At 41.0% G+C, this 27,490-nt stretch overlaps 1 protein-coding gene across 1 annotated transcript in view; it reads right to left on the bottom strand.

Annotated features, from left to right (window-relative positions):
- The window catches only part of DHTKD1 (dehydrogenase E1 and transketolase domain containing 1), a 58,588-nt gene extending 31,325 nt beyond the window's left edge, over window positions 1–27,263 (bottom strand). Inside the window, exons 1-6 of the mRNA XM_070428441.1 lie at window positions 27,039–27,263; window positions 12,553–12,708; window positions 10,660–10,871; window positions 9,679–9,873; window positions 6,798–7,067; window positions 1,847–2,018 (exon numbers count right to left, since the gene is read on the bottom strand). Coding sequence (XP_070284542.1) covers window positions 1,847–2,018; window positions 6,798–7,067; window positions 9,679–9,873; window positions 10,660–10,871; window positions 12,553–12,708; window positions 27,039–27,195 — 1,162 coding nt within the window. The 5' untranslated portion in view covers window positions 27,196–27,263. The remainder of the gene's footprint in view (window positions 1–1,846; window positions 2,019–6,797; window positions 7,068–9,678; window positions 9,874–10,659; window positions 10,872–12,552; window positions 12,709–27,038) is intronic.
- Window positions 27,264–27,490: the final 227 nt, after the last annotated feature.

Below are 27,490 nucleotides of genomic sequence, written 5' to 3' on the forward strand. Positions count from 1 at the left end.
TACACCAAGGTTTCAGGGTCGATCCCCAGCCAGGACACATACCAGAAGCAACCAATGAATGCATAAATAAGTGGGACAACAAATGGATGTTTCTTCCTCTCTCTCTCTAAAAATCCATAAATACCATTTAATTGTATAGATATTTAAAATCCTGCATTTCTCTTAATACTGCCAATTTTCATAGGTTAAAACAAGGCAACCATCATTCTTCACGTCTGATGTCTAGCCAAACTACTGGGCCAAATTTAGTGGCTGAACATATACTTTAAAAAAAAAAAAATTTGAGCCCTAGCCAGTTTGCTCAGTGGATAAAGCATCAGCCAGTGAACCACAGGATCCCGGGTTCAATTCTAGTCAAGGGCACGTATCTTGGTTGCAGGCTCCTCCCCAGCCCGGGCTCTGGTCCGGGCTCATGCAGGAGGCAACCAATAGATGTGTTTCTCTCACAACGATGTTTCTGTCTTTCTCTCTCTCTTCCACTCTCTCTAAAAATCAATGGAAAAAATCCTCGGATAAGGATTAAAAGATAATAAAAATAAATAAAATAAACTTGACATTAAAATTTGTAAATTCAAGATATACAGAATATTACTTTGATACTCTATATATTGTGATATGATTGCCATTGAAGCAATATTTATCACATTATACCACTATAGTGCAGTATTATTGACTATATTCATTATATACTGCACATTAGATCTCTATGGCTTATTTACTATTCATTACTATTCACACATTTGTACCTTTATCCTTCCCCCCACCTCGATCCCCTGGTAACCACCATTTTACTCTGCTTTTTCACATCTATGACTTTTTTTTAGGATTCTACATATAAGTGATATCATACAATACTTGTCTTTTTCTGTCTGACCTATCTTGCTTAGTATACTGTGCTCAAAGGTCCATCCATGTTGGCACAAATGGATGGCAGGATGTATTCCTTTCTCATGACTGAATAATATTCCATGTGTATACCTACCATATTTCTTTATCCATTCATCCAGTGATGGACATTTGGGTTGCTTCCATATCTTGGCTATTGTGAATAATGCTGTCATAAACATGGAGTGCCGATATCTTGTCGAAATCCTGTTTTCATTTCCTTTGCATACATAGCCAGAAGTGGATTTTCTGAATCTTATGGTACATCTATTTTTAATTTTTTGAGGAATCTCCATATTGTTTTCCATAGTGGTTGGACTAATTTACATTCCCACCAACAGTGCATAAGAGTCCCTTTTTACCACATCCTTACCAGCACCTGTTGTCTCTTATCTTTTTTATTGAGAGGTATGTGTGATACCTCACTGTGGTTCTGATTTGCATTTCCCTGATGATTAGTGATTTTGAGCACCTTTTCATGTGCCTGTTGGCCATCAGTATATCTTCTTTGGAAAAATGTCTATTCAATTCCTCTGGCCCTTTTTTAATCGAATTGTTTTTATTATTAAGTTGTATTAGTTCTTTATATATTTTAGATATTAATCCCTTATTGAATTGAACATATCCTTTTTTACTAAGATTTGAGTACCCCAAGTTTGAACATCATAAAGACAATTACTTTAATGTTGACTAATTGTGTTGATCTCTGGTTTCCAGATCATTTAACTGGATATTTAAGCAATTTGAGATTGCACCGTCTAAGTTCCACTCTAGTCTTATTTCCTTGGATGTAAAGACTATGATCCGAGTTTAAAATAAATATTAGCTAACAACACTGAAAGTATCTGATTCAAAACTTAAAATGGGATAACCAGTGAGGCTCACTGTTCCAAGTGAACTAGAAGTTCCTCTAGAAATTCCTTGTCTGACCCAGCAACACCAACAATTCTGTGTTACATACCAATATCACTACAGTATAAGGAAGACCTTCCTCTTTCTGCCGGAGTGGTGTAGCCCAGCTGGTTATTGACAATCAGGTGGACACTTCCACCAATTCTGAAATGTGGGAGATTAGAGAGCGTAAATGTTTCAGGAACAATCCCTTGACCACAGAAAGAAGCATCACCGTGAACCTAAATTACGGGGGAGAATAAAAGAAAAGGAACATAAACAATGGAAAATTTTATGTTTTCAGACTGGAATAAATTGTTTTCAAATAATAATAGGAATAAAAACAACCACCTTCTCACTGCTCCCCTGCCCTCCTAAAAATCTGCTGGTTGTAGGATTTCCTAGAATAGTTATGCTGATCTAAAGCAGCTTTCAAAGATGCTAAATCAGTTTTTTTCCTCTTGCAGCTACTACCAGTTGGCCTGCTCTTTCCATCCCATATCATCCCCTATCCCAGCACTTCTAGTATACTCATCAACAGTCTAGAACATACAGCAGCACCATAGAAGGAAAGGCTATTGGAGGTCCAGGAAAGAAAACCAGGCCTAGTAAAACTTTCATGGAAACAGGCTGTGAGATATAAGGAATAGTGCACAGCTTTGAACTCTCCCTTTGCCCAAACAAACGCTTTGAGGAAAAAATAAAATGTTATTATGAGAGAATGTCTAATATATGCTACTCTCCCAGAACATTTGAAGTCTGCTAGATCATAATATCACAAAAGAGAAGGGGGATTTTTTTTTTTAAGAAAAGCTAAAAGCTAATAATGAGGAAATTGTAGATCTTAGAAGATCTTAAAAGGAAATATAAGCTCTACAGATTTTATGCTAAAAAGACAATTATCATTAACAGTTAAGATACTGAACTAAAGAATAAAATGATCTGATATGCCCTAACTTAAAGCAATCTTTATGGCTCTAATGATAAGAGAATTAAAATACCTAAATATGAATTAAGAAAAAATACTTGGAAGTTCATTTTTAATGATATTGTTAATGTCCTATAGAGAGTTATTTTTATATAAGTAGAATATTTTGAGTAAGAAAGGAAGCAGTCCTCTGCCTAAGTGAAATTTCCAGACCACATCTCCCCACTGCTAGGGTCCAGGGGGATAACTGACTTTCTGGAATATTTATACACAGCGATAACATACCCTTACATTATCTCCACAGCACTATTCACTATCTACTGATCCACTCAACAGCCAGGCTGGAGGGAGGGGGCAGTTAAGGAAGTCACTACTGTTCTGTTTACAGATGAGAAAACCTAGGTTCAGAAACAGTATATATTTCACATGGCTTGCACTAGACCTTCTCTGATTGTGATACCGCCATCTTTTCTACTTATTTCCCCACTCCTCCAAGCCATTTTCCTGGATTAAGGAATTTATTATGTACCTGTTCTCACGTAATCCTCAGAATACAATGAGGAATTAACATTTTACTCTCATTTTACCTATGAGATTCAGAGAACGCACGTAACAACCAAACACACCAAACTACAAGGCAGCAAAGCCAGGATGTGAACTCAGGTCTTCTTGGTTCCAGAGTCCTTGTCTTTTCTACACTGTGCTACATTGTAAAGTCCAACTAGCAGCCACACAGGGTCAAGGGATTCCTCACCCTTAGGCTCCCTTGCTGATGGGACTTTTGTGGGGTAAGGATGTAAAAAGAGGTCAGTAAAGCAAGGAAGAAAGGTAAGTGCCTTTTCTGCTCCTTTACAAAAATGTCACAGTGAACTAGGCTTTGATAAGAATATAACATATGTTCATAACTTACATCATTTTATCCTGGTCTTAGGATTCTTGGCACTAAAGCACACCTGTCATTTGCTAATTTTATTTTCCCTCTTAAATAAAGAAAGAAACCACTCCACTATGCTCCATAAAGCTTTGTGGGATTAAGGGCCCATAAGCACAAACAAATGCTGGGTGAAGTAGCAGCCACTCAGTCAAACAAGACTGGAGGATAGGGATAGGGGAGCTTGGACACACACAGGAGATTACAAATGAGAATCCACTTTTACCAGGTCCAGGACTAAGAAAAACAGAGGATAGGCAGACAAAGTAGCATCTCATCACCATGATTTTATAGGTTCCAAATTTAGAGTTCCCACAAGAAATTAGAATCATGTACTTGAGCAAGGAATGCACAAACAGAGCAGGGAAAATATTTTGGGAACGCAAAGCAGGCAACGGTGGGCAGTCGGTTTCTCATAACTTCAAAGAAAATGCCATTTTTATCTCTTACTTCAGAAATCAATCTTAGGATCTGCTTAATGTAGTGGGTAAATGTAAATGACTACCGTAATGTGGAGGTTCTTGACTTCACTTAGGAAAAATTTTGTATCATGAATTAAGTCAAGAGAAAGGTAAAGGGAATATCTGTCTTTGTAATTTATAGAACAAATAAAACACATGCAAAATCAGTAAGTAAGGTGAAGAGATGAAGAAGTACAAATTGATAGTTACAAAATAGTCTCATGTAAAGTACAGCATAGGGAATATAGTCAATAACATAGATGGTGCCAGGTGGGTACTGGAAATATTGAGAAGAACACTTTGTTCTAAAGCACAGGATTGTTTAACCATATGCTGTATACTTGAAACTAATGCAAAATAATATTGAGTGTAAACTGTAATTAAAAATAAAAATTTTAAAAAGAAAAAAGAGAGAGAATATCTGGCTAACAATTTGGAGTTTTCTATTAAGAGATATTGTGGCAGCATAGTAGGAAGCTAGGGAAATTCCTTGACAAGTGAAATAAGGAAAATTGAGACAAAATAATTAAACAAAGACAAACAATTTCAGCAATTTACAGGCAGCTAATGAATCACAAGATTTTACCTTCCCTAATCAAGGACACTCAGAAGCAAATAAGTTTACACATTCCAGACTGTCCCAGGGCAGACCAGCCTCGGTCCTAGTCCCTCTTCAATGATGTTCTTTGAATATAAAACTAACCAGAAAATAACCTCTGCCCCCTCTATATGCACAATTTGATGAATCAACATATTGAAGGGCATCCCTGGAAAGCTAATGAATCTTCTGTTAAGACCCTCCCCTGAGACCTCGCTAGGATTCTGGCCAAAGAAAGATAAAAAGCCTCAAGACAAAGGACCCCCAGCACACACTCACTAAATCATGCCCACACCTTGTATCTCAGCTCTCTTTCTCCTAAACTCTAAGGGTCCCCAAGAGACTTACAACCAGGGGAGCAGTGGGCATTGGCAGCTCCTCCTGGGCTGTCCCCCTGAACCTGTGTCCAAGGCCTCCATTTTCTCTGATTTTCCAGTGAACTGACAGCAGCCCCAACTTGGCTCACTTCTGTCACTGTGACTTTTATTTCCCAGTGAGCTAACAGCAGCCCGGCCTAGGCTCTCTCCTGTTGCTTCTTCTACCTTAAGCCCTTCCTTTGTCTCACTGTCCCCAACTGTAACAAACATGCTCTCAAAATCACCTGGACTTGTGTTGTGAAATCTTTCCTAAGTGAAGTCAAGAACCCACACACTACGCCAGGCCCTAGGCAGACTCGCTCTGGACCCAGATCCCATACGCTAACAATGCCATATCATAATCAAATCCAGTCAGCCTATCCCCAAGTATTTTCCACAAGTTTCTGGCCCATGAACAATTAACATGAATAAGATACTGTAGTTATCTATATACATAGCCACATATTCTACTGCCTTATATATAGGTTTGTAGATTTCTGTTGGGTTTGAAGACTCGATTACTGACATCCAGGATAATTTATCCCTTTAAAAAAAGCAAGCCAGGGTGGCATGGCTCAGTGGTTGAGCGTTGACCTATGAACCAGGTTGCAGGCTCCATCCCCAGTAGGAGGCATGCAGGAGGCAGCCAATCAATGATTCTCTCTCATTATTGATGCTTCTATCTCTCTCTCCCTCTCCCTTCCTCTCTCTGAAATCAATAATTTTTTTTTAAAGGGACTTACAACCAAACCTCTAAAAGATACCATTTGGGTTATGATAAACTTGGGGGAGGTGCAGGGGAAGCAAGAGCCACACTAATAATTTGTATCCTTTTGCTGTTGTTGTTAATCCCCACCCAAGGATATTTTTCCATTGATTAATTTTTAGAAAGTGGAAGGGAAGGGGAAAGACAGAGAAAGAGAAACATCGATGTGAGAGAGACACATTGTTGCCTCCCACATGCTGCCGACCAGGGCCAGGGATTGAGCCTGCAACAGAGGTACGTGCCCTTGCCCTTGACTGGAATCAAACCCAGGACCCTTCAGTTCTCCAGCCGACACTCTATCCACTGAGCCAAACCGGCGAGGGCAATAATTTGTATTCGTTACTTTCATACCAAAAACCGTCACTTTAAAACAAACAAGCAAAAAATAAATAAATAAATCCAGCCCTAACTAGTTTGGCTCCGTGGATAGAACGTTGGCCTGTGTCCCAGGTTCGATTCCAGTCAAGGGCATGTACCTTGGTTGTGGGCACATCCCCAGTAGGAGGTGTGCAGGAGGCAGCTGATCAATGTTTCTCTTTCATCAATGTTTCTCACTCTCTATCCCTCTCCCTTTCTCTCTGTAAAAAATCAATAAAATATTTTTAAAAACAAAAATAAATCCAGACTGGTGTAGCCTTGTTAGATATATAGGTACCACGTGGTTTCCTAGGAGGCCATACTTTCAGAGAAGTAATGATATCCATCCTCCCAGCAGTAGTCGGTATGCCAGTCAATAACCCCTTAATTAATTCATAACTGGAGAAAGGAAAAGCACAGTGAAAACCAGTCTGAAGTCCGTTGCCTTGACACTAGTCCTCATTTCTGTTATTGATTTTTAAAACAACCCCAGAATATTGTTTTCCCTAAAAGTTCATCTGTTTCATCTTAAATGCCTGCCATCTCCTTTCAGACCTACCAACTTGGACATTCTTTCTCCCTCATCTTCCCAAACCCCATCACACTTCCTGAAGCTAGAAGTACCTGCAGGCAAATGACTTTGTCCCCAGGCTGAGCCGAAGTGTCTGGAGAGTAGTCCCCATCCTGTCTAGACTGCTGCCTTCCCCGAGTCTTCCCGACAGCCACAGGGTTAACAGCTTCCAGGTGTGAGGGGTTAGGCAGCATTGTCACATGCAGGGGATGGTGCGCACCAAAGTCCAGGTCAACTGAGGAGGTCAGGTGAGACAGGACATCTCCGGTGGCTGGTACATCTTCCGGAAATTCACTTAAGCCTCGCATTTTGCGAAACATCAGCTATTGCAGATACAAATACAAGAAAAAAATGTGTTTTTTTTTAATCATAACTGAGAAGTGGCTAGTTTAAATTACGCAATACGAAGACACTTTATGCACATGCTTTTATAATTATTACCATCCATTATTTAAAGATATGGACAAAACTTCTAACTGCTCCAATGCGCAAAACTTTTTGAATATCTTCAAAATCAAATGAAGTAGTAATACTTTATGAGGAGTCTAACATGACATAGACTGTAAGTTACCTCTGCCTTGCAGTAAATACAATAATTTTCTTAAATACACTTGTTAGAATATATTTTCAAAAGAACTTTTTCAATTAATTTCATTAAAGGACGAGAGGAAAATAACAGAACTTAACCCCAATCCCATTTAGAGAAGAGACAACTATATTTTTAGCTCAAGTTACATCTAAAAAACTATAGTAATTCTATTTGTTTACTTTTTCCTTAGTTTCCATAGCCCTAGGAGCTGTATTGATAAAGATATTGCTACAACATATATCTGATCTTTTGCTGCCTATGGAGTCTTCTAAGATTTTTATGGTTTCCCATCTTACATTTAAGTCCTTTATCCATTTTGAGTTTATTTTTGTGTATGGTGTAAGTTGGTGATCTAGTTTCATTTTTTTGCATGTATCTGACCAAATTTCCAAGAACCATTTATTGAAGAGACTGTCATGACTCCATTTTATGCTCTTGCCTCCTTTGTGAAATATTAATTGAGCATAAACCACTATAGAAAACAGCATGGAGTTTCCTCAAAAAGTGAAAAATGGAACTCCCAATTGACCCAGTAATCCCACTTCTAGGACTACATTCCAAGACACCAGAAACACCAATCAGAAAGGATATATGCACCCTTATGTTCATAGCAGCACAATTTACAATAGCTAAGATTTGGAAACAGCCTAAGTGCTCATCAGCAGATGAGTGGATTAAAAAACTGTGGTACATCTACACAATGGAATACTATGCTGCTGCTAAAAAAGAAGGAACTTTTACCATTTGCAACAGCATGGATGGAACTGGAGAGCATTATGCTAAGCAAAATAAGCCAGTCAGAGAAAGATAAATATCACATGATCTCACTCATTTGTGGGATATAAGGATTAACATAAACTTATGAACAAAAATAGATCTAGAGTCAAGAGGCGGGGGGGGGGTGGGGGGAGAGGGGTAGAGACCAACCAAAGGACTCTTATGCATGCCTATTAGCATAACCAATGGACATAAGACACTGTGGCAGTGGGGGCTTGCCCTCGCGGGTGGGAGTGGATGTGGGGGGGGGGGGGTCAATCGGGGAAAAAGGAGACCTATGTAACACTTTAAACAATAAAAAAAAACTATAGAAGTCCAGTACTCAAAGGACTTTTCTACATATATTGTCTCACTTCATTTTCAGTCTTCTACGAGACAAACCTTATTACCCATTTTTAAAGTGAACAAGTAAGAGAAATTAAATTGTTAAAGGTCCTATAACAAAGCTGGGTCTCAAACCAAAATATTAACCAAAAGCAGCATGTTATTCTCAGTTTGCCAAATCGTTTGAATGAGCCCGAAGCTTCTCTAGTTTGCAAAAGCTTAGTTACCTATCTACAAATAGAACCATACATAGTGTATATACAGATGTGTTTGTCACAAGTATGATCATTTATAATTACTTTTGCATCTTTGAGTAATTTCTTCATCTGAGATATTTTAGGAATGCAATTTTTGGTTTAAGAATTTCTGCATGTATCTAAGCACATGCTCCATCTGTCAATTACTTTATCCTGTCACACGCTACCTTTTCTAAGGTATTTGTCTTTTAAAAGCTGATTATCAATCTCTTAGCATCAGAAACACTGAGGTCTGAGTAATAGTGGTAAAGCTTGGCCCCTAGACATGATACTACATAGATTTTCTAATATTCTTAATGACAACACATCTTCAATGGGCTCCATTCACTCCATCTAATTTTGACAGTCCCCTTAACATTTGTAGTGATTTTTAATCTCCTAGAAAAGGACAGTAATGAGGCTTATTCACAAATAATGGCTACAACTTTATTAAATATCAAGTCTCTCTGATGTTCTCTGACATCAGGTCTTCAGTCCTGATTCCCAAGTCTTTTGAGAGACTTGTAGAGCAGAGCAGCTGAGTTGGACTGAACAGAAATACCAAGATCCAATTATCTATAAAACCACTCGCTTAGGTGGTCTCTTAAGATAGCAATGTATCATTAGTTTTAGTACAATCCATTAACTATAAACTCTGTAAATAACTGAAGGGTAACATTGACTTCTTGGAAGGTAAAATTGTATAAAATTGTGCAAATCTTTGTGTTCTTTTGAACAATTTTTATGAAGTAAGAAAAGCATGCTTCAAAGAACAGAATTTATCTATTCATATCATCCTTAAGGAAATAAACTAAACTTTAAATTCCCTGAAAGAACAACCCATATAAGGATATGCAGAAAATCAACATAATACCCATTCTATCCAGCGGTACTGGATTCCATCAATTAACTAACCTATATCCTGGACCAATGATTCATATACTTAGTCAGTTTTCTAAAAGGAATTATTACCATCGGTTTTATTGTATGTCATAGAAAGTATCTTACCTCTGGAGGAAACTGCAGAAGGCCTGTCAGTAAATTAAGTCTCCCCCTATGGGGCATCCCAATGATGACATCAGTGATCCCACTGTAGGCTGACATTTTCAGCAACTCATGGAAAAAGCCCATCATGCTTTCAGCTCCTTCGCCTCCATATCGCTTCACTGTGGCAAACTTGGTGGCCAAAAAGTGGTCAAATTCCTATGGGACATCACATCAGACATATTAGTTACACATTAGCTGACTACTTAGGTCAAAGTAGAACATATTTATGTGTGTTGTTAAGACCCCACACTACCTCAAGTGGCTGCAGCTGTGCCCGTCACTACCAACCCCAGAGAAAAACATGCCACCCAGAGTCCAGCAGGAACGCCTTGCCAAGGACACCCGACCGCAGTAAGGGATGAACAGAAAATAACCTGAGAGGTAGACTAACTAACCCCAAGAGGAACCCCCTTAAATGTGTGTTCTTCCAGAGTAGGGGCAGAGCCTCAGATTTCTGCTGCCTGAGTTTTAGTATCAGGCTCTACAGTACTATTTGATCAAGGATTCAAACTGGCCAACTGTCTGAATTATTGGGAACAAATATAAATTTTTTTGTTCTCTTGATATGCCTGAGTCCTGGTAATAGCCCCGACAAACATTCAATTCCATTAATTCATATTGATTTGTCTTCCATGCATCGTTTTTTATTACTTCAGGTAATAAAAAGAGAAGATCTTAAGGATTTTGTAATCTTTATGGAGTGAATAGACACACATATAAAATATTCTGACTCTGAGGAGAACCAATAGCTCCACTGTTTGGTGATTTACTTTTTCCTACTCAGAATAAAGTGGTGTGTGTTATATTGTCTGTTGTGTTGAGGTAATGGGGAGGGGGTTGGTAGGGGTATGTTCAGAAATGTAATGCCTAATTCCTTCTCCAGTATTTATATATCTTTGTAGGAAATGAGCTGACCTATTCCATTAGCTGCTGCTTTTATACCTGAGATTCTAGCATTAGTTTGGACAGATGTTTTCGCTCTTCTGTAGTAAATGTCTCCTTTTTCAGCTCCTCAAACCGCTTTGCAAACCAGTCTTTCTCCTCCTGTCTCTGAAGTTGGGAGGTTTCAATGGAAATCTGCCCACAGTAGATTTGGTTGAGATAGGCTAATACTTCCTCAAGAGAGGCCTCGTCCTTCCCCATGTCCAATAATCCTATGAAATGGAATCAAAGAGATCCTCTTAAAGAAGAGTCAGCCATGTAACTAATTATAGAACATACCAAAATAATTTTTTCAATTCAGAGCATTTCATTCCAAATAACTTGGGTCATTATCAGTGCTTATCTACATTTTTCTAGAAGCAAATCTAAAAATATGATCAAAAGCACAAGGTAGTAAAACTAGAAGAGAAAAAAAATATCTCTTCACAAGCATACAGACATACTGTTTTATGTCAAATTTTGATTCTAGAGTCATTTAAACTAAAACTTCAAAACCCACTTTTTCATCTGCTTCATAACTACATAGCTTATGTTCTACCTTTATCTCAAATATCTATCTACCAAAATGTTTAAGTCTTAATAAATATCTGTAAAGCAATGTTTATCATTAAACAGTTGGTCTTAATGTGAATTAATATTGATTCCAAAGCAACATTTAAAGGTAAAAAGAAATCTCCCTGATACTCAGTCAAAGAAAAGGGAAGTTTGTAATGTCATTAGCTCAGCACCAAATCAGTTATCAGTCATTTGCCTAAACCTACAGCATGAGTCAACAAACCAACATTGCCCTGGCCGGTTTGGCTTAGTGCGTAGAGCATCGGCCTGCGGACTAAAGGGTCCCTTGTTCGATTCCGGTCAAGGGCACATGCTTGGGCTGCAGGCTTGATCCCCAGTGTGGGGCCTGCATAAGATAGCCGATCAATGACACTCTCTCATCATTGATGTTTCTCTCTCTCTTCCTCTCCCTTCCTCTCTGAAAGGAATAAAAATATATTTTAAGATACATAAATAAATAAAAAGTATCACAAATGTCACATGCAAAAAAAAAAGCAAATATTTACTTTACATTTCTTACGTTTCTTACAATAAGCTTTAGATCTTCAATAGTGATTGACCAATGTTTCAAGAACATGGGAGTGCAGATATCTCTTCAAGATCCTGATTTCAATTCCTTTAGATAAATACCCAGAAATGGAATTGCTGGATCATATGATGGTTTTATTTTTAATTTGCTGAGGAACCTCCATGCTGTTTTCTACAGTGGCTACACCAGATTACATTCCCACCAACAGTGCACAAGAATTCCTTTTCTCCACATCCTCACCAACACTTGCATCTTTTGTTTTGTTGACAATAGCCAATTCTAACAGGTGTGCGGTGATATCTCATTATGGTTTTGATTTGCACTTCCCTGAGTACTTTTCCATATACCTGTTGGTCATCTGTCTAGAGCAGTGGTTCTCAACCTGTGGGTCGCGACCCCTTTGGCGGTCGAACGACCCTTTCACAGGGGTCGCCTAAGACCATCCTGCATATCAGATATTTACATTACAATTCATAACAGTAGCAACATTACAGTTATGAAGTAGCAATGAAAATAATTTTATGGTTGGGTCACAACATGAGGAACTGTATTTAAAGGGCCAGAAGGTTGAGAACCACTGGTCTATAGGTTTTTGCATGCAGATGAAATGGGCCCTATTGAAAGACCATTCTAGAACTTCAAGACTGCTCCTCCCTGATAGTGCTTGAAAGTGCCCCTCACTGTCTCCTCACACCCCATGAAAGCCTCAACTCCAGTGAGCATATGGGTTCCTCAAGAACAGAGAAAGGAGCCCCACCTCTGTTGGCAGGTAACTGTCACATGGAAGGTCTACTGTCAATGGGCTTTACCTGTGGTATTAAAGGGTCCCTGCAGGGTCTGCACAAGAGCTTGGATTTCAGGCACATTCTCCTGCAGGGCTTGTCCAGTAAAGAGGGGGTTGATTTTGGCAGCTTTATGACCATGTTCACAATATACTGTCACCAACCTGGCAAGTCCATGATCAACTATTTTAGGGGGGAAGAAAGCAATACAAATAGTTTAGGAAATGCCCACAAACCCCAAAAATTAGTTTTTCAAAGAAGCCTTGTGGCCTTCGACATTTTTAATGCATTGCTCCTACCCACCACATCTGCCAGTGGTTTTTCAGGATTAAAGACTCAGAATCCAGGTAAACACACTTATTTCCTTAAATGTATCTCATGATAATTAAAGTCATTAAAAAACAAAATGTAAATAGGACTATGATTATACATTTATAAAAATAACTATGTACATGAATAATATTAAAATGGAATACCTCAAATTGGAAAAAAAACAAAAACCTCTTACAATGCTGAGATTATGGATAACTAGTCCTCTTATTGTTTAAGATATTTTTCAACACCTTACATTAAAAATATATATAGAACATATATAGAACTACAAAATCAATGTTACATTTCTTTCTTATTTCTTAAAGACCTCAGGTACATAGCTATTTCATAGATTCATAAAATCTTAGATGAAGACTAAAAATTACCATGTCACTCACATAGTGCCAAAAAAATCCCCTTTGTAAAGCCCTAGATGAGTGATCCCGCAGTCTCCACTTAAAGGAGAGCCATTATCTTTCTGTGAATCCAGTTCTATCTGAGATGATTTCATATTCAGCCAAAATCTGCTTTTCTTTCCTTTCCACATACAAGGCCTAAAATTGGGGGTCGGGGGGTCCCTCATGCCCACATTCAGTTAACCATGAGTTTGTCAAGGTCATCTTACCCAAACTGAGTACAAATCCCTGAGGATGAGCAGATGTGTTATAGAGGGCACACAATTTTCTAGACGTTTTTAAAATTTGCATTTTTATTTTCAGAATCCAAAGAAAACTATTAGCATATTTTCAAATATTTAATGACCATGATTTCAACATGTATTGCCATGCTACAATTTCACAGTTACATATGTGCCTGGGTTTGTATTCCACATACGGCAAAGTGTACGTATTGGCACAGCTTAGAGGACAGAACAGAGATGTACTGAATATGTAAAGGGTGTTTTGGACTAATATTGCAGTTAGGAGGATCCATATTATGTCTATTACACTAATCAAACAATCCCAGTACATAAACTGATTTCTGGATGGAGGTTAGTCTTATATATTGCCATAGGGTTCTATTCTGAATCGTATTAAAGTTCTTAAGTGCTATTTTATGAAGTAGGAAATCTTCATATTTGTGGCTAAAATCCAGATAGATCATGTCTAAAGCACCATCCTTTTGTGCCAACTCCTACATAAGCACTCTAGAGTATTATTAAAAGCTTGGCTGGTGAACATTTAGAAATTGGAGCAGTGATCTCTGTAAGTTGATGTTTACTGAGAGAATGTTTTTGAAAGGACTACTAGATTGCTATGAGGATGGTGATGGTAACCATGTATATTTACTATTGGACTTATCCCAACAAAGATGGAATTCTGTAGATGATACCAGAATCTGTGGAAAGTAGAGGAGATCACCTAGAAAGAAAGAAGACTGAGAAAATGACCCTAGGTACATGATTGAGCACCAATATTTTAGAGGTGAGCAAAGAGGAAGAGTCCGCCCAAAAGTGACTGAGGTTGTTAGGAGGAATCTTGCAATGCCACAGAGCCACGGGAAGAATGTATTTTTAAGAAGGAGTAGCCTTTATGAGACAACCATTATTAAAAGTTCTTTAAATATATTTATATACAGGGTGGGACAAAAGTAGGTTTACAGTTGTTCCTATGGAAAATAATAGAATAATTAATAAGTAAAATACAAAAATAAACTTTGTGTTTTGCATAAGAATAAATGTTTCACATACTCAGAACTATAAACCTACTTTTGCCCTACCGTGCGTGCGTGTGTGTGTGTGTGTGTGTGTGTGTGCATTTAATGAAGTGACCAACAGAAATCAGAAAGAGCATGTGGCATCTACTATCTGGTAGAGCCAGAGAGAAGGGCCTAGTCTCCTCCCACCTCTGGGTACAGCCTACAACCCTCCTGCAATTTATTTTTCTCTCAGACCCTCATTTCATTGCCTTGGTTTCTTCTACCACACACAATCCTACATTCTTCCCTCTCTGACCCACAAGCCCTTCCATGTGACTTCTGGAATTCTGTTTCATGATTAACAATCCTCTGGACGTTCTTAACCTCATCCCTGAACATTCCTTAAACTCTTGTCCTAACTGGAATCTGCTTTCCCCAGAGGCTACCAGTAGAAGGTGAAACTATTGATCAACCATAACTATACTCCTCAAATATTGAAGGTGGAGTAAATGCCTCGTGGTTCCTCGTTGACATTTCCTTATCATTAATCCTCTAATTCTTTATAAACCCCCAGCCTCTGAGGAACATACTGTACTGTTGTTAACTAATCTCCATTTACCAAAAGTCATTACAAAATCATGTTGTAGGAAAATGCTTAATGGGAAAGTGTCCATTTATTTAGATGAGAAAAGATAATAATATAATATATATAGCATGAGCCTACTTTTTGTTAAAATGTTGTTTGTGTTAATAGTATCTATAATAAAAGTGTAATATGCTAGACTGGACAGCCAAACGACCTTCTGGATGTCATCCCAGACATCCTTCCAGAAGAAGCCACTGGGTGGGGACCAAGGCAGAGGCAGTTAGGGGCAATTAGGCAGGCAGAGGGGTTAGGAGTGATGAGGCAGGCAGGCAGAGTGGTTAGGGGCAATCAGGCAGGCAGGCAGGCGAGCAGTTAGGAGCCAGTGGTCCCAGATTGCGAGAGGATCCTGGATTGCAAGAGGGTGCAGGCCGAGTTGAGGGACCCTTCCCACCCCGTGCACGATTTTTGTGCACTGGGCCTCTAGTATAACATATTTATTTCATTATATAGTCTATATAGCACCACGTTAGGACATATATACTTCATATATATGTATATGTATGTATCTACACATACATTTCATATATATATAAAATGAAACAGACCAAAATCTTAGTAATTTACCCTAAGTCAAAATTTCTGACTTTTTTTGGTTTATCATATTTTCTAAGTTTTCCACAATGGACATGAACAATAGAACTCTTTTCATTGTATCCACTGAACATGCTTGCTGCCCACTGCATTCTGAAAGCTTTTGATTGGTGGTTTCTCTCCAGCGCACCTGCACGTCTGCCCTCACCAATTGACTAAATGCTGGTAAAAATCAGTTATGTTTGTTCCTAAGCCTATTGCTGTGGGGAAAAAATATATATATATATTAGGAGAGAAATTATAAACATCTAGAAAGATTCTGCACTAATATTGCTTTCATGGGCTCTCTTTAAATGCTTGCATAAATGCAAACAAAAATATAAATATTTAGGTTAAAATAACTTGAAGCATCTCACATCTTTATGATAATCCTTGCATTAATGACTTTCTAAAAAATTAACTGACAAACTTCTAGTTTCAAATGCTGTTTTTCTTCTGTAGCAAATAATGAAAGTATTTGTTACAAAATGTTAATATATTTAAAACAACAAAATATGTAATAAAAATAATTAAATTAGGATATTTAAAGAATATAAAATATGAAAGAAATAGAATACTTAAGAGGATGAGAACACAGCAATAGAATGCATATATTCTTCATTAAAATAACTTCCTATTATTGTATAAATCAAAGGGTTACTGTAACAGAAAAATGAATACCTTTATGTTAGGCACAATACTGTCCAAACAATTCAGAACTCATGATATCCCCAAAAGTCCAGAGGAATTTAAGTTAAATCCCTAAGAAGCCAGAGAGTCTTGGCTGGGTTGCTCAGTTGAATAGAGCTTCGTCCTGATGTGCCAAGGTTGCCGGTTCGATCCCGTCAGGGCACATACAAGAATCAACCAATGAATGCACAGAAAGTGGAACAATAAATCAATGTTCCTCTATCTATCTATCTATCTATCTATTTCTCATCAATTTAAAAAAGAAAAAGAAAAAAAAGAATTACCTGGAGACAGCTATCCTTAGAAAAGCCTGCTTGCAAGGTGGGCCTCTGGCTGGTGTCTGGGAACTTAGCTTTCAGGAATGTCCTCACCTGTCTCTAACTAATAAGGGTGGTTCACCATGCCTACATGGTGCAAACCATGTGGTTTATGCTGAATACCTGCTTTTCTAGTGGGAATCTGGAATTGTGGCATGTATAGAGGGTGCTTACAGGAACATCCCCCAGTAAAAACCTTGGGTTCTAAGGCTCTAATTGGCTTAAGTGGGCAGAAACATTCCACACATGCTGCAGGTTTTTGTCACTTTAAGAGGTGTGCATTCTGCTACCCCTTGTGGGAGAGAAAGCATAAGAAAGTCTGCACAATGGTTCCTCCAGACTCTTCCTGTGTCTTTTCCATTCTGATCCAATTGTGCATCCCTATTCCTTCACTGTAATAAATCTTAGCATTGAGTACAACTATATACTAACTCCTAATGTGGCATGGCCTGAAGGACACCCAACACACATTATGGGTGATACTGGAGCTGAGTACCTAACAGCTGTGCTCTATGAGCCCACACACAGCTTCTGCCAATATTCCCAGAGCTACCTCTGGTTACTCCACATATCCTTCAGTTCTAGGAGATATCCTTGTATCTTTCAAGTAGAGTCTCCTCTTTGCTTAAAATAGCCAGAGTTAGTTTCTGTTGCTTGTGACCAAGAGAATCTTAGCTAATACAGGAAGTAAAAAAAAAGAAATTATGATAGGATATCTACATCAATTATTTTATTCTCTGCTGTAAGCAAACATGGTAGGGGCACTGAATAGTTTTTTATTATCAGGAAGAATATTATTCATATTAATCAGCATGAAGCACACTGACAGATAAACTCAACTAAACTTAGTGCTTAAACTAAAAGTCACTACAATTCCCTTTCATCATCTGGTCATAAACAGCCTCACCACCCCTCCCACCCAAAAAATCTAGATCATATCCACAGCATATTTCCATTCAATGCAACATAGGTTTAAAGCAAATAAGAATGTTAGATACCTATAAAAACACTGAAGATTCCAAGAAAGAGAAACTCATAACTGGAGTCTCTTAAAATCCTATAAAAAATTAGATGGTTGCCTCCAGCTTCAACTTAGGAACTTCAGAGATAACCACATCAAAAGCCAAGACTTTGCGCCAGAATACTATATTCTGTGCAACAAACTCAGATAGACCTAGGCTGTGCAACTGAATTCATTTCATATCATACCCTCCCTTCCCATCTCAAACATATCTTTATAAAATAAATTAATTTTGCCAGCTATTTCTTTTTTGCAAAAAAATAAAAAACCCAGATTTTAAATAGAAACCTTGATCTGGTCCTTTCCATTTTTCCCTAATCCTTTCTTAAATCATCTCCAAGTTAGATACCTAAGGGTCACAGATTGGTAATAAATGACAGTGACCATTTACTGAGTACTAATTTTTGGTGCACATTGTGCTGGATTTTTCACACACATCATCTTACCTAGTCCTTGCAACAACTTGAAAGTAGGTGTTCTTATTTGCAGAAGAGTAAACTGCAAAGGTTAAGTGAATTACAAAAGGTGACAAAGGTCATTGAAAAGCTGGAATTTGACTTTAATCCAGTGTTTTAATCATCCTATATAATAAAAGCCTAATATGCTAAGTGCCCAGTTGTCCGTTCAACCAATCAAAGCTTGATATGCTAATGATATGCTAAGGCTGCTCAACCACTCGCTATGATGTGCACTGACCACCAGGGGACAGACACTCCAACTGGTAGGTTAGCTTGCTGGTGGGGTCCAGCCGATCAGGACTGAGCAAGACAGGCCAGACATGACCTGGAGCCCTCCGGCAGTCACTCCCTGGCTGGCCCACCTCCTGTGTCCCTCCCTGGCCCAGATCGTGCACCAGTGGGGTCTCTCAGCCTGGCCTGTGCCCTCTTGCAATCCGGGACCCCTCGGGGGATGCTGGAGAGCCAGTTTCGGCCTGACAGGGGAACGACTGGTTGCTATGACACACACTGACCACCAGGGGGCAGGCGCTCAATGCAGGAGCTGCCCCCTGGTGGTCAGTGCACTCCCACAGGGGGAGCGCCACTCAGCCAGAAGCCAAGCTCACAGCTGGCGAGCGGCTAAGGATGGCCCCAGAGGGCTTCCAGACTGCGAGAGGGCACAGGCTGGGCTGAGGGACCCCCTTCCTGAGTGCACAAATTTCGTGCACTGGCCCTCTAGTTATACTATAACAAAAATTCTATGTTGTACACTTGAAACTAATATAATCATATTCTATATCAACTATAAGTGAATTTTTTAATTGAAGCAGGAAGTCCAGAGACTATAGCAAAAGAATGAGAAAACTAAAAGTCATTAAAACTTCTTTTATTTTTTAGTACAAGAGCTAATGTCATTAGCCTTTTTGGTCTGCATTTGTGCTCCAGAATTATTTAAATTTTTTAAAATCTCTAATGCAGTAAAATTTTATTCAACCATTTTCCCCATAACTCCAGTAAAGGCTCCTGTTATTTCTAATATGTAACACACCTATTACATCTCACTTCAACTACTAAAGCTCAGTGTCAAGGTCAGTAACCACTAAACACTGTTTGGAATCCTATGGTTCCCATCTCTTGATGCTCACTAAATTTTGCCTTTTGTTTTATAACCAAAATCCTCCATGGCGAAATTTATATCTGTAAATCACCACTACTAAATCCATCTCCATTTTAAATTGGGATTATTGATAAATAAACTCAAGTTTACCTGGAAATTGAGGTTTACAGAGGTTAAAGTACATGCTGTTACTAATAGCCACAAAGAACACTCATCACAGGTCAAATTTTAACTAGTGAAACCTCGGCCATCCAAAAGATTACAAGAAGCAAATTCAGTATCTCTTTTAAGCCTAATACAATGGAAGTCTTCGTGAATGGTGTTGTCATCCTATGAAGGCAATGATTTTCAGCCAAGATAAACATATGAAGAAAGACAGTTGACAAAGGGCAAAGGGAGAAGGGAGATACCATAAGTCTGACTACCCCTCCCCCCTCTTCTTACATCTCCTTTGATGTTGGAGGATGCTAAGAGTCATTTTCAGTAGGGTTTGTCCTTTAATTTACTTTGCCAATACTGAAAGTTATACATGATCCATCACACCAACTCAGTCATTCCTCTCAACCAACATGCCAACTGTTAGGACAAATGGCAGGTGACATGGAAAAGACTAGAGCCCAACAAACCATGTCCTTGGCCTCATAAGCCTCCTGTTTTAATTAATGGAACTGATTATAAGCACACACACAGAATTTAAAGAAAAACCCAACAAGTTTTAATTGACTTCATCAGCAAAAAAAGTTATTACTTTTTTAATAACTTATTAATAGTACACACTATTACTAATATAGCAGTAGTAATATAGTGGATTACCCAATATATAAAGTGCTTCCTTTCTTGACACTTGAGGTTATGGTTGTACATGCAAAATTCAAATGTACTAAATGTCAAATAAATTACAAATACAGAACCCTATTTCCATGTACTAATAAGAATGAATCATTTAATAAGTATTCAGTTAAGTGTAGAGCTGAAAAAAATATAAGAGTAGGTCTTTACTAGGCAGAACCTACTGTCTTATACACAATCAGAAAAAGTTCAATGGAATCCAAAGGGCTCCATACTGAGAATTGAGGGAATTCAGATCAGGATAGCCTGGTGTTGTCTGGAAAGATATCATGGAGGAAGTGGGAATGGAGCTGGGCCATGGAGAATGGATAATAAGTGAAAAGGCACAGAACGAGGAAGAAGAATTTGGGGTAAAGACTGGAATGTGAGGGTATTTATGTTGGAGGGCGGTAAAAAAAAAAAGGAAGGTAGGATGAGTCAAGACACATGAAGGGCATTGAATATCAAGCTAAAGAATTTGGATTTTATTCTGAGAGGCAAAGTAGAGCCTTTGGAGACCTGAGTAAGAAAATGACTCAAGCCGAAACCGGTTTGGCTCAGTGGATAGAGCGTCGGCCTGTGGACTGAGGGGTTCCAGGTTTGATTCCGGTCAAGGGCATGTGTCTTGGTTTCGGGCACATCCCCAGTGGGGGGTGTGCAGGAGGCAACTGATCGGTGTTTCTCTCCCATCGATGTTTCTAGCTCTCTATCTCTCTCCTTTCCTCTCTGTAAAAAATCAATAAAATATATTTTTTATGACTCAAGCCCTAACTGGTTTGGCTCAGTGGATATAGCGTAGGCCTGTGGACTCAAGGGTCCCAGGGTCGATTCCAGTCAAGGGCATGCACCTTGGTTGCGGGCACATCCCCAGTAGGAGGTGTACAGGAGGCAGCTGATCGATGTTTCTCTCTCATCGATGTTTCTAACTCCCTATCCCTCTCCCTTCCTCTCTGTAAAAAATCAATAAAATATATTTTTTAAAAAAAGAAAATGACTCAATGAAATCAATGTTTTAGAAAGACTGGAAGGGAACTAGGCTACAAATTTTAATACCAGAGGGACTAGCAGTTTAACCTTTTTGAAGTTATGGATCTCTTTGAGAATTTAATAAAAGCTATGAGCTCTTGCCTGGCTGGTATGGCTCAGTGGTGGAGCATCAACATATGAACTAGGAGGTCAGGGATCTTGCAGCAGGAAGTCCAGATACAGGGATCTTGCAGCAGGAAGTGCATGGTCAGGGCACATGCCTGGGTTGTGGGCTCAATCCACAGTGTGGAGCGTGCAGGAAGGGCAGCCAATCAATGATTCTCTCTCACCATTGATGTTTCTATCTCTTGTTCTCTCCCTTCATCTCTGAAATCAATAAAAAATATCTACACTAATAAAAGACAAAGATGCTAATTGACCACACATTCGCTATGCCCCAAGCCACACCCACCAGCCAATCAGAGCAGTGATATGCAAATTAACCCAACCAAGATGGCGGCTGGAAGCCACGGAGCTGGAGCAAGTAGGAGGTTTGGTTGCCCGGGTGATGGAGGAAGCCAAGATTCCCACCAGCCCTGAGCCAGCTGTGGCCTCCGCTAAAGGCAACAAAGTTTCAATTATAGAAGATAAACAAATCCCAGATACCTGCTTCCAGCCAAGCTCCACTGGGAGCTTGGGTAGCTGGGGGTTGTGGCCAGCCTGCAAACAGCCATCAGCCCCTCACCCAGACTGGCCAGGCACCCCAGCGGGAACCCCCACCTTGAAGGGGCTGTGGCCAGCCTGCAAACAGCCATCAGCCACTCACCCAGGCTGGCCACACCCTCATGGGGTGAGGGTCCTCGCTGGGGGGCTTGGCCAGCCTGCAAACTGCCATCAGCCACTCACCCAGACTGGCCAGGCACCCCAGCAGGACCCCTCCACCCTGAAGGGGCTGTGGCCAGTCTGAAAACGGCCCTCAGCCCCTCACCCAGGCTGGCCAAGCACTCCTTTATAATAAAAGGGCAATATGCAAATTGACCTTAACAGCAGAACAACTGGGAATGACTGGTCACTATGACACACACTGACCACCAGGGGGCAGATGCTCAATGCAGGAGCTGCCCCCTGGTGGTCAGTGCGCTCCCACAGGGGGAGCTCTGCTCAGCCACAAGCCAGGCTGACGGCTGTCAGTACAGCGGTGGTGGTGGGAGCCTCTCCTGCCTCCTCAGCAGCGCTAAGGATGTCTGACTGCAGCTTAAGCCAGCAGGTGGTCATCCCCCGAGGGGTCCCAGATTTCGAGAGGGCACAGGCCGGGCTGAGGGACCCCCCCCCCCCCCCCCCCCCCGCCCAGTGCACAAATTTTTGTGCACCGGGCCTCTAGTAGGTATATATATATTTTAAAAAGCTATGAGCCATTTGCCTAGAACAGATAGACTCCCAGAGTTGTGCAAAGTTCACAGACCCTCTGGAACCTTTTCATAGGGGTTCATGAACTCAGGTTAAGAACCCTTGAATTAAACTTATTTTTTATTGTAGCAGACCAGAATTAATGGTCTCGACTAGGATCCTAGTTAGTGAACATATAAAGAAAGCAAGGCTTTGAGATATATAGTGCTCAAAATTTGATATGAAGTATGAGGTGAAAAAGTTGAAGGTGGATTGCTTGTCCCAGAATTTTACATCTGCAAGAGAGATTCCTATAACTCTCAACATCCATTTTCCCTTCTCTTTCATGGTAATAGATAGTTGAGTGTATATGACCAACCAAAATAGAGATACACATTCCTAGTCTTCAATGCAGCCAGTGTGGCCATGTGACTTCTGGCCAATAAGAATTAATAGAAGTGATATATACTACTTTTGGGTCTTGCCTGGTTCTCTTCCCTTCACCCTTTCCTTCTTCCTACTGGCCAATATATGGATACAGTGGTGAGCTATCTCAGACCAGAGCTGAAAGCAATACCCACAGGATGGGGGAGGAATAATAAAGAAGGAGCTTGACCCCCTATGAAACTGCAGAGCAAAGCTGTCATACCAGCTTAGATTTTTACTTATTTCACTTGTCATTATTATCCCAGGCCTCTGGTACAGCCCCTGAAATCATCCTATCTAATACAGAACTCAGTACCCGAGGTGGATTGCTGCCATAGTAGAAGTTAAAATGCATGACTGGCTTAGCAGCCAGGCAGTGGGTGCCAAGGACCCACATAGTTCAGAATAGAAAGCTGATGAACATCGTTTTGCTATCTGACAAAACACTTGATAAAACTGTCACCCACAATACCCTGAAAGGCAGACTACATGCCCACAGATCCTGTAGCTTAGTAGTGAGTGCTCACTGTTTGTTACTTTCAGGAAAGCCCTGGGAGAAAGATGAGGTCAAGTTGGAGCTAGCTAATCAGCAACAAGAGATGGCAGGAAATTCACTCTGCATGGAGGTACCTATAAGGCAGACCCTGGCAAGTTGGGAAAATGAGAAGTATTTAGAAAACGTGTTTTGAAAAGGCTGGCTAATAGGAGGTAGAACAGACAAAACCCTTCTTCAAGTACATGCTAGTAAGCATTCTCTGTTAGACAAGGGGAGCCAGCTGAGACCTCAAGATCTCATAAAGAGTGTTGCCTTCCCACTCAAGCCTATTATTTTGGTTGGTGTCAGGTAAGCATCATTAAATTTAGGGAGCCGAATGTGTAGAACACAGAAGCAATAAATGACAGACTGAAGTTTTATGGCTTAAATATTGGGTCTAGAGGCCCTCATCAGGTACCTCAGTTGGTTAGAGCATGGTCCCCTACGCCAGTGATGGCGAACCTATGACACGCGTGTCAGAGGTGACACGCGAACTCATTTTTTTGGTTGATTTTTCTTTGTTAAATGGCATTTAAATATATAAAATAAATATCAAAAATATGTCTTTGTTTACTATGGTTGCAAATATCAAAAAATTTCTATATGTGACACGGCACCAGAGTTAAGTTAGGGTTTTTCAAAATGCTGACACAATGAGCTCAAAAGGTTCGCCATCACTGCGGCCTATGCCAAGGTTGCAGGTTAGATCTCCAGTCAGGCCACATACAAGAAGCAACCAATGAATGTATAAATAAGTGGAACAACAAACCAGTATTTCTCTCCCTTCCCCCCACTCCCTTCCCTCCTTCTCTCTCTCTAAAATCAATCACTAAATAAATATTAGGTCTAGATGAGATCATTTTTCTTAATCCTCACCTGAGGATATGGTTTTTTTAAAACTGATTTTTAGAGAGCGAAGGGAGAGAGAAAAAAAACAAACATAGATGTGAAAGCAAAAGAGCGATCAGTTGCCTCCCATATGTGCCCGGACTGGGGATTCAACCCACAACCTAAGTATGTGCCCTGACCAGGAATCAAACTGCAACCTTTTTAGGTACTCCAACCCACTGAGCCACACAGCCAGGGCTAGAAGAGATCTTTAGGCAATTTGCTCATAGAATGACCAGAAGCAAAAAGACTGCAGACTTATGAATTTTATAAGAAAACTGTACTGCCTAAGAAATCCCAACTCTGGCCAGAAAAAACAAAACCTGTAACTGATGGCCCCCTAAAGTAACTCTCAAGCTCCTAACCTTATCAAAATAGACTGTGAAAGGGGTGCAGCCCTGAGGAGGGCATGGCCATGTCAAAGATGGCCACAGAAATACTGGATAAAGAATCTATAAGGCAAATCCAAGGGAATGGCAGAGGGCAGTGTTGAATGGCCAAATAAACTCGTGAAATTACTACATAACCACAACAAGGAGCTTTTATCATTCCTCCCCAATAGGATTGGTAACTGATTTGAACCAGTGGCTGCTATAGATTCCACATTCTTTCTTTCTACAGATGGAAGTTTTCTTTATATATCACTAGAGGCCCGGTGCACAAAATTTGTGCACGGGGGCAGGGGGGTCCCTCAGCCTGGCCTGCACGCACTCACAATCTGGGACCCCTCAGGGGATGTCTAACAGGCAGTCGGACATCCCTCTAGCAATTCGGGACCGCTGGCTCCTAACCACTCACCTGCCTGCCTGCCTGCCTGATCGCCCCTAACTGCCTTTGTCTGCCTGCCTGATCGCCCATAACCACTTGCTGGCCTGCCTGATCACCCCTAACCACTCTGCCTCAGCCCCCACTGCCGCGGCTTCGTCTGGAAGGACGTCCAGAATAATGTCCAGAAGGTCGTTCGGCTGTCTGGTCTAATTAGCCTATTAGGCTTTTATTATTATAGATAGGTGTATATATGGGGTGGGTGACAGCTCACATGAGGAGTCACAGCCAGACCAGATGAAGAGGACCACACATTCTCCAGAGATAATGGACTTTGAACTGGATCCAGAAATTGAATGGAAAGAGATGAACACGTTTTACATTTGGAAAGAAAAGTCTAGGATACTTGAGTGGCCAAAGGGATCAAGTATGGTGATTACTAGTTATTTTCCGTTATCTATTTTCCTCCTTTTTCTCAAGATAATTTTTAGCTGGCACATGGCCACCCTGAATAAAGACTGTATTTTCCAATCTCCCTTGCATATATATAGACAGGTGACCAAGTTCTGGCCAATGAGATATTACTGGACGTTATATATACAACTCTCCTTCCCCCTTCTCCCACACAGCCTAGTAGGAGATAATGATCTACAAAAAGAGTTATTATAAAATAATTCAAGAAATCAAATAGAGACCAATTGTGAGGGAAAAACCTCAAATGAGATCACAATAACTATGCACTGAGCACACACTAATATGATCTTATATGAAGAAGAGACTGTCAAACCCATTTCACACATCTCTCACTGACTGTAACAATATTTGGCCACGGATGACCATGGATTTCCTGTTAGAGAATTACCTGGGGTGCCTGATAAAAATACATATTCCTGAATCTCATCTCAGACCACTGAATTGGAACCCAGGGGTAGAGGGAGGAAAGGAGGCCTGGAAACTGGCACTTTAAATATCATTCCAAGTGATTTGCACACACACTTATGTTGAGAAACGACATATAAAATTTTTGACACTCATTTTGCAAAGTGAAATAAGATACCTACAGTCTTACCCTCAACGGATTAACGACATAGTTCGCAAATGCCCTCCCTAAAGAAACCCCACTGCATTCAAGAGAGAGAAATCAGGTTTATCCCAAATGTCCCCTGAGGTCAAGAGCAAAATAGTGAGATCCCAGTGTGTGATGTAAGATTCAAAGGTCAGGTGCTTAGATGATGAAGGGGATCTTCATTGTTAATCTAACGACTGGATCAAAGAGACCAAATGATTTTATTCTGATAATTGATCTGAGTTCGTCTTCTACTCTGTGAGGAGGAATAAAGATACAATAACTTTGGAGCATAAATCAAAGAGCAATAATCAAAATTAATCTCTTGCACACGAGCATGCAACAGAAGAAAGAGGTTTGTCCTCTAATCCATTAAAACTCCAGTAACATGGTTCTAAATTCTGCAAAGCGTTTTAAACTCTGAAATTGAATTTCGAGGCTAGCTAGAGGACATAAACAGGTGATAAATACCATGCTGTGGTTGTGGCCCTGAAATGTATCCTTGTGTAAACTCCAGGGGCTGGGAGATCTTAGAACTTTCCTTTTCCCGCAGCACCGCCTCCGCACAGAGCTCAGTTCCCACCAGTTTACCAGCAAGGAATAGAGGAGACAAGAGCGCCCCGGACCCGCATGAACTCGGGAGGTGGGAAGATCACCCGAGCGCGGGACCCAGGTTGAGACCCTGACCTCAAAGTCCCCCAGCTCCCGAGGCTGCACAGGGTTGACCCCACGCTGACAACACCCACGCCTCCCCTCTCTGCCCCCTCTTCTGGCTCCTCCCCGGCCTGCGCACAGACTGCAGACCCCCGAAGCCCCCCGCCCTCCCACAACAGCACCCCGCCACAGGCCCGGCAAGAAGGGCCCCGCCTCCCCATCCCCCAGGCCCTTGGCCAGCCGGATCGGACCTGGCGGGCGCGCCCGGGCGCCCAGGGGTTCCCGGCTCTCGGTCTTCCTCGGCCGGTAGCCGTAGACGCCCCTTTCGGTCTGGTAGCCGCGCCGGAGGAGGAGCGGAGGCGCCCGCCCGAGGCTCCGTCTTGCCGCTGCCGCAGCGACCGAGGCCATGCTCCGCCAGGTGCCCTGCCCCGAGGACGAGGGCAGCAGCCACCGGAGCAGACAGTGTGGCTCAGGGGCGCCCGGAGCCCGGGATCGCTTCGCGGGGGGCGGGAAGCGGGAGCCCCGCCCGCGGACGACGCCCCCGCGCCGCAGCGCCCGATTGGCGGGCGGCCCCTCGGGGCCACGCCCCGGGCCGGCGGGACGCGCGGTCCTAGAGGCGGAGGGGCGCCCGGGGTTTGGGGGGAGCGCGGCGTGTGGCGCCCAGCGTTCCCGCGCTCCCGGTTTCTGGCACAGAACTCGATCC

Source organism: Myotis yumanensis, unplaced genomic scaffold (assembly GCF_028538775.1).
Source record: "Myotis yumanensis isolate MYYU_CA2020_CCGP unplaced genomic scaffold, mMyoYum1.0.hap1 SCAF_1, whole genome shotgun sequence".
Taxonomy (NCBI): domain Eukaryota; kingdom Metazoa; phylum Chordata; class Mammalia; order Chiroptera; family Vespertilionidae; genus Myotis; species Myotis yumanensis.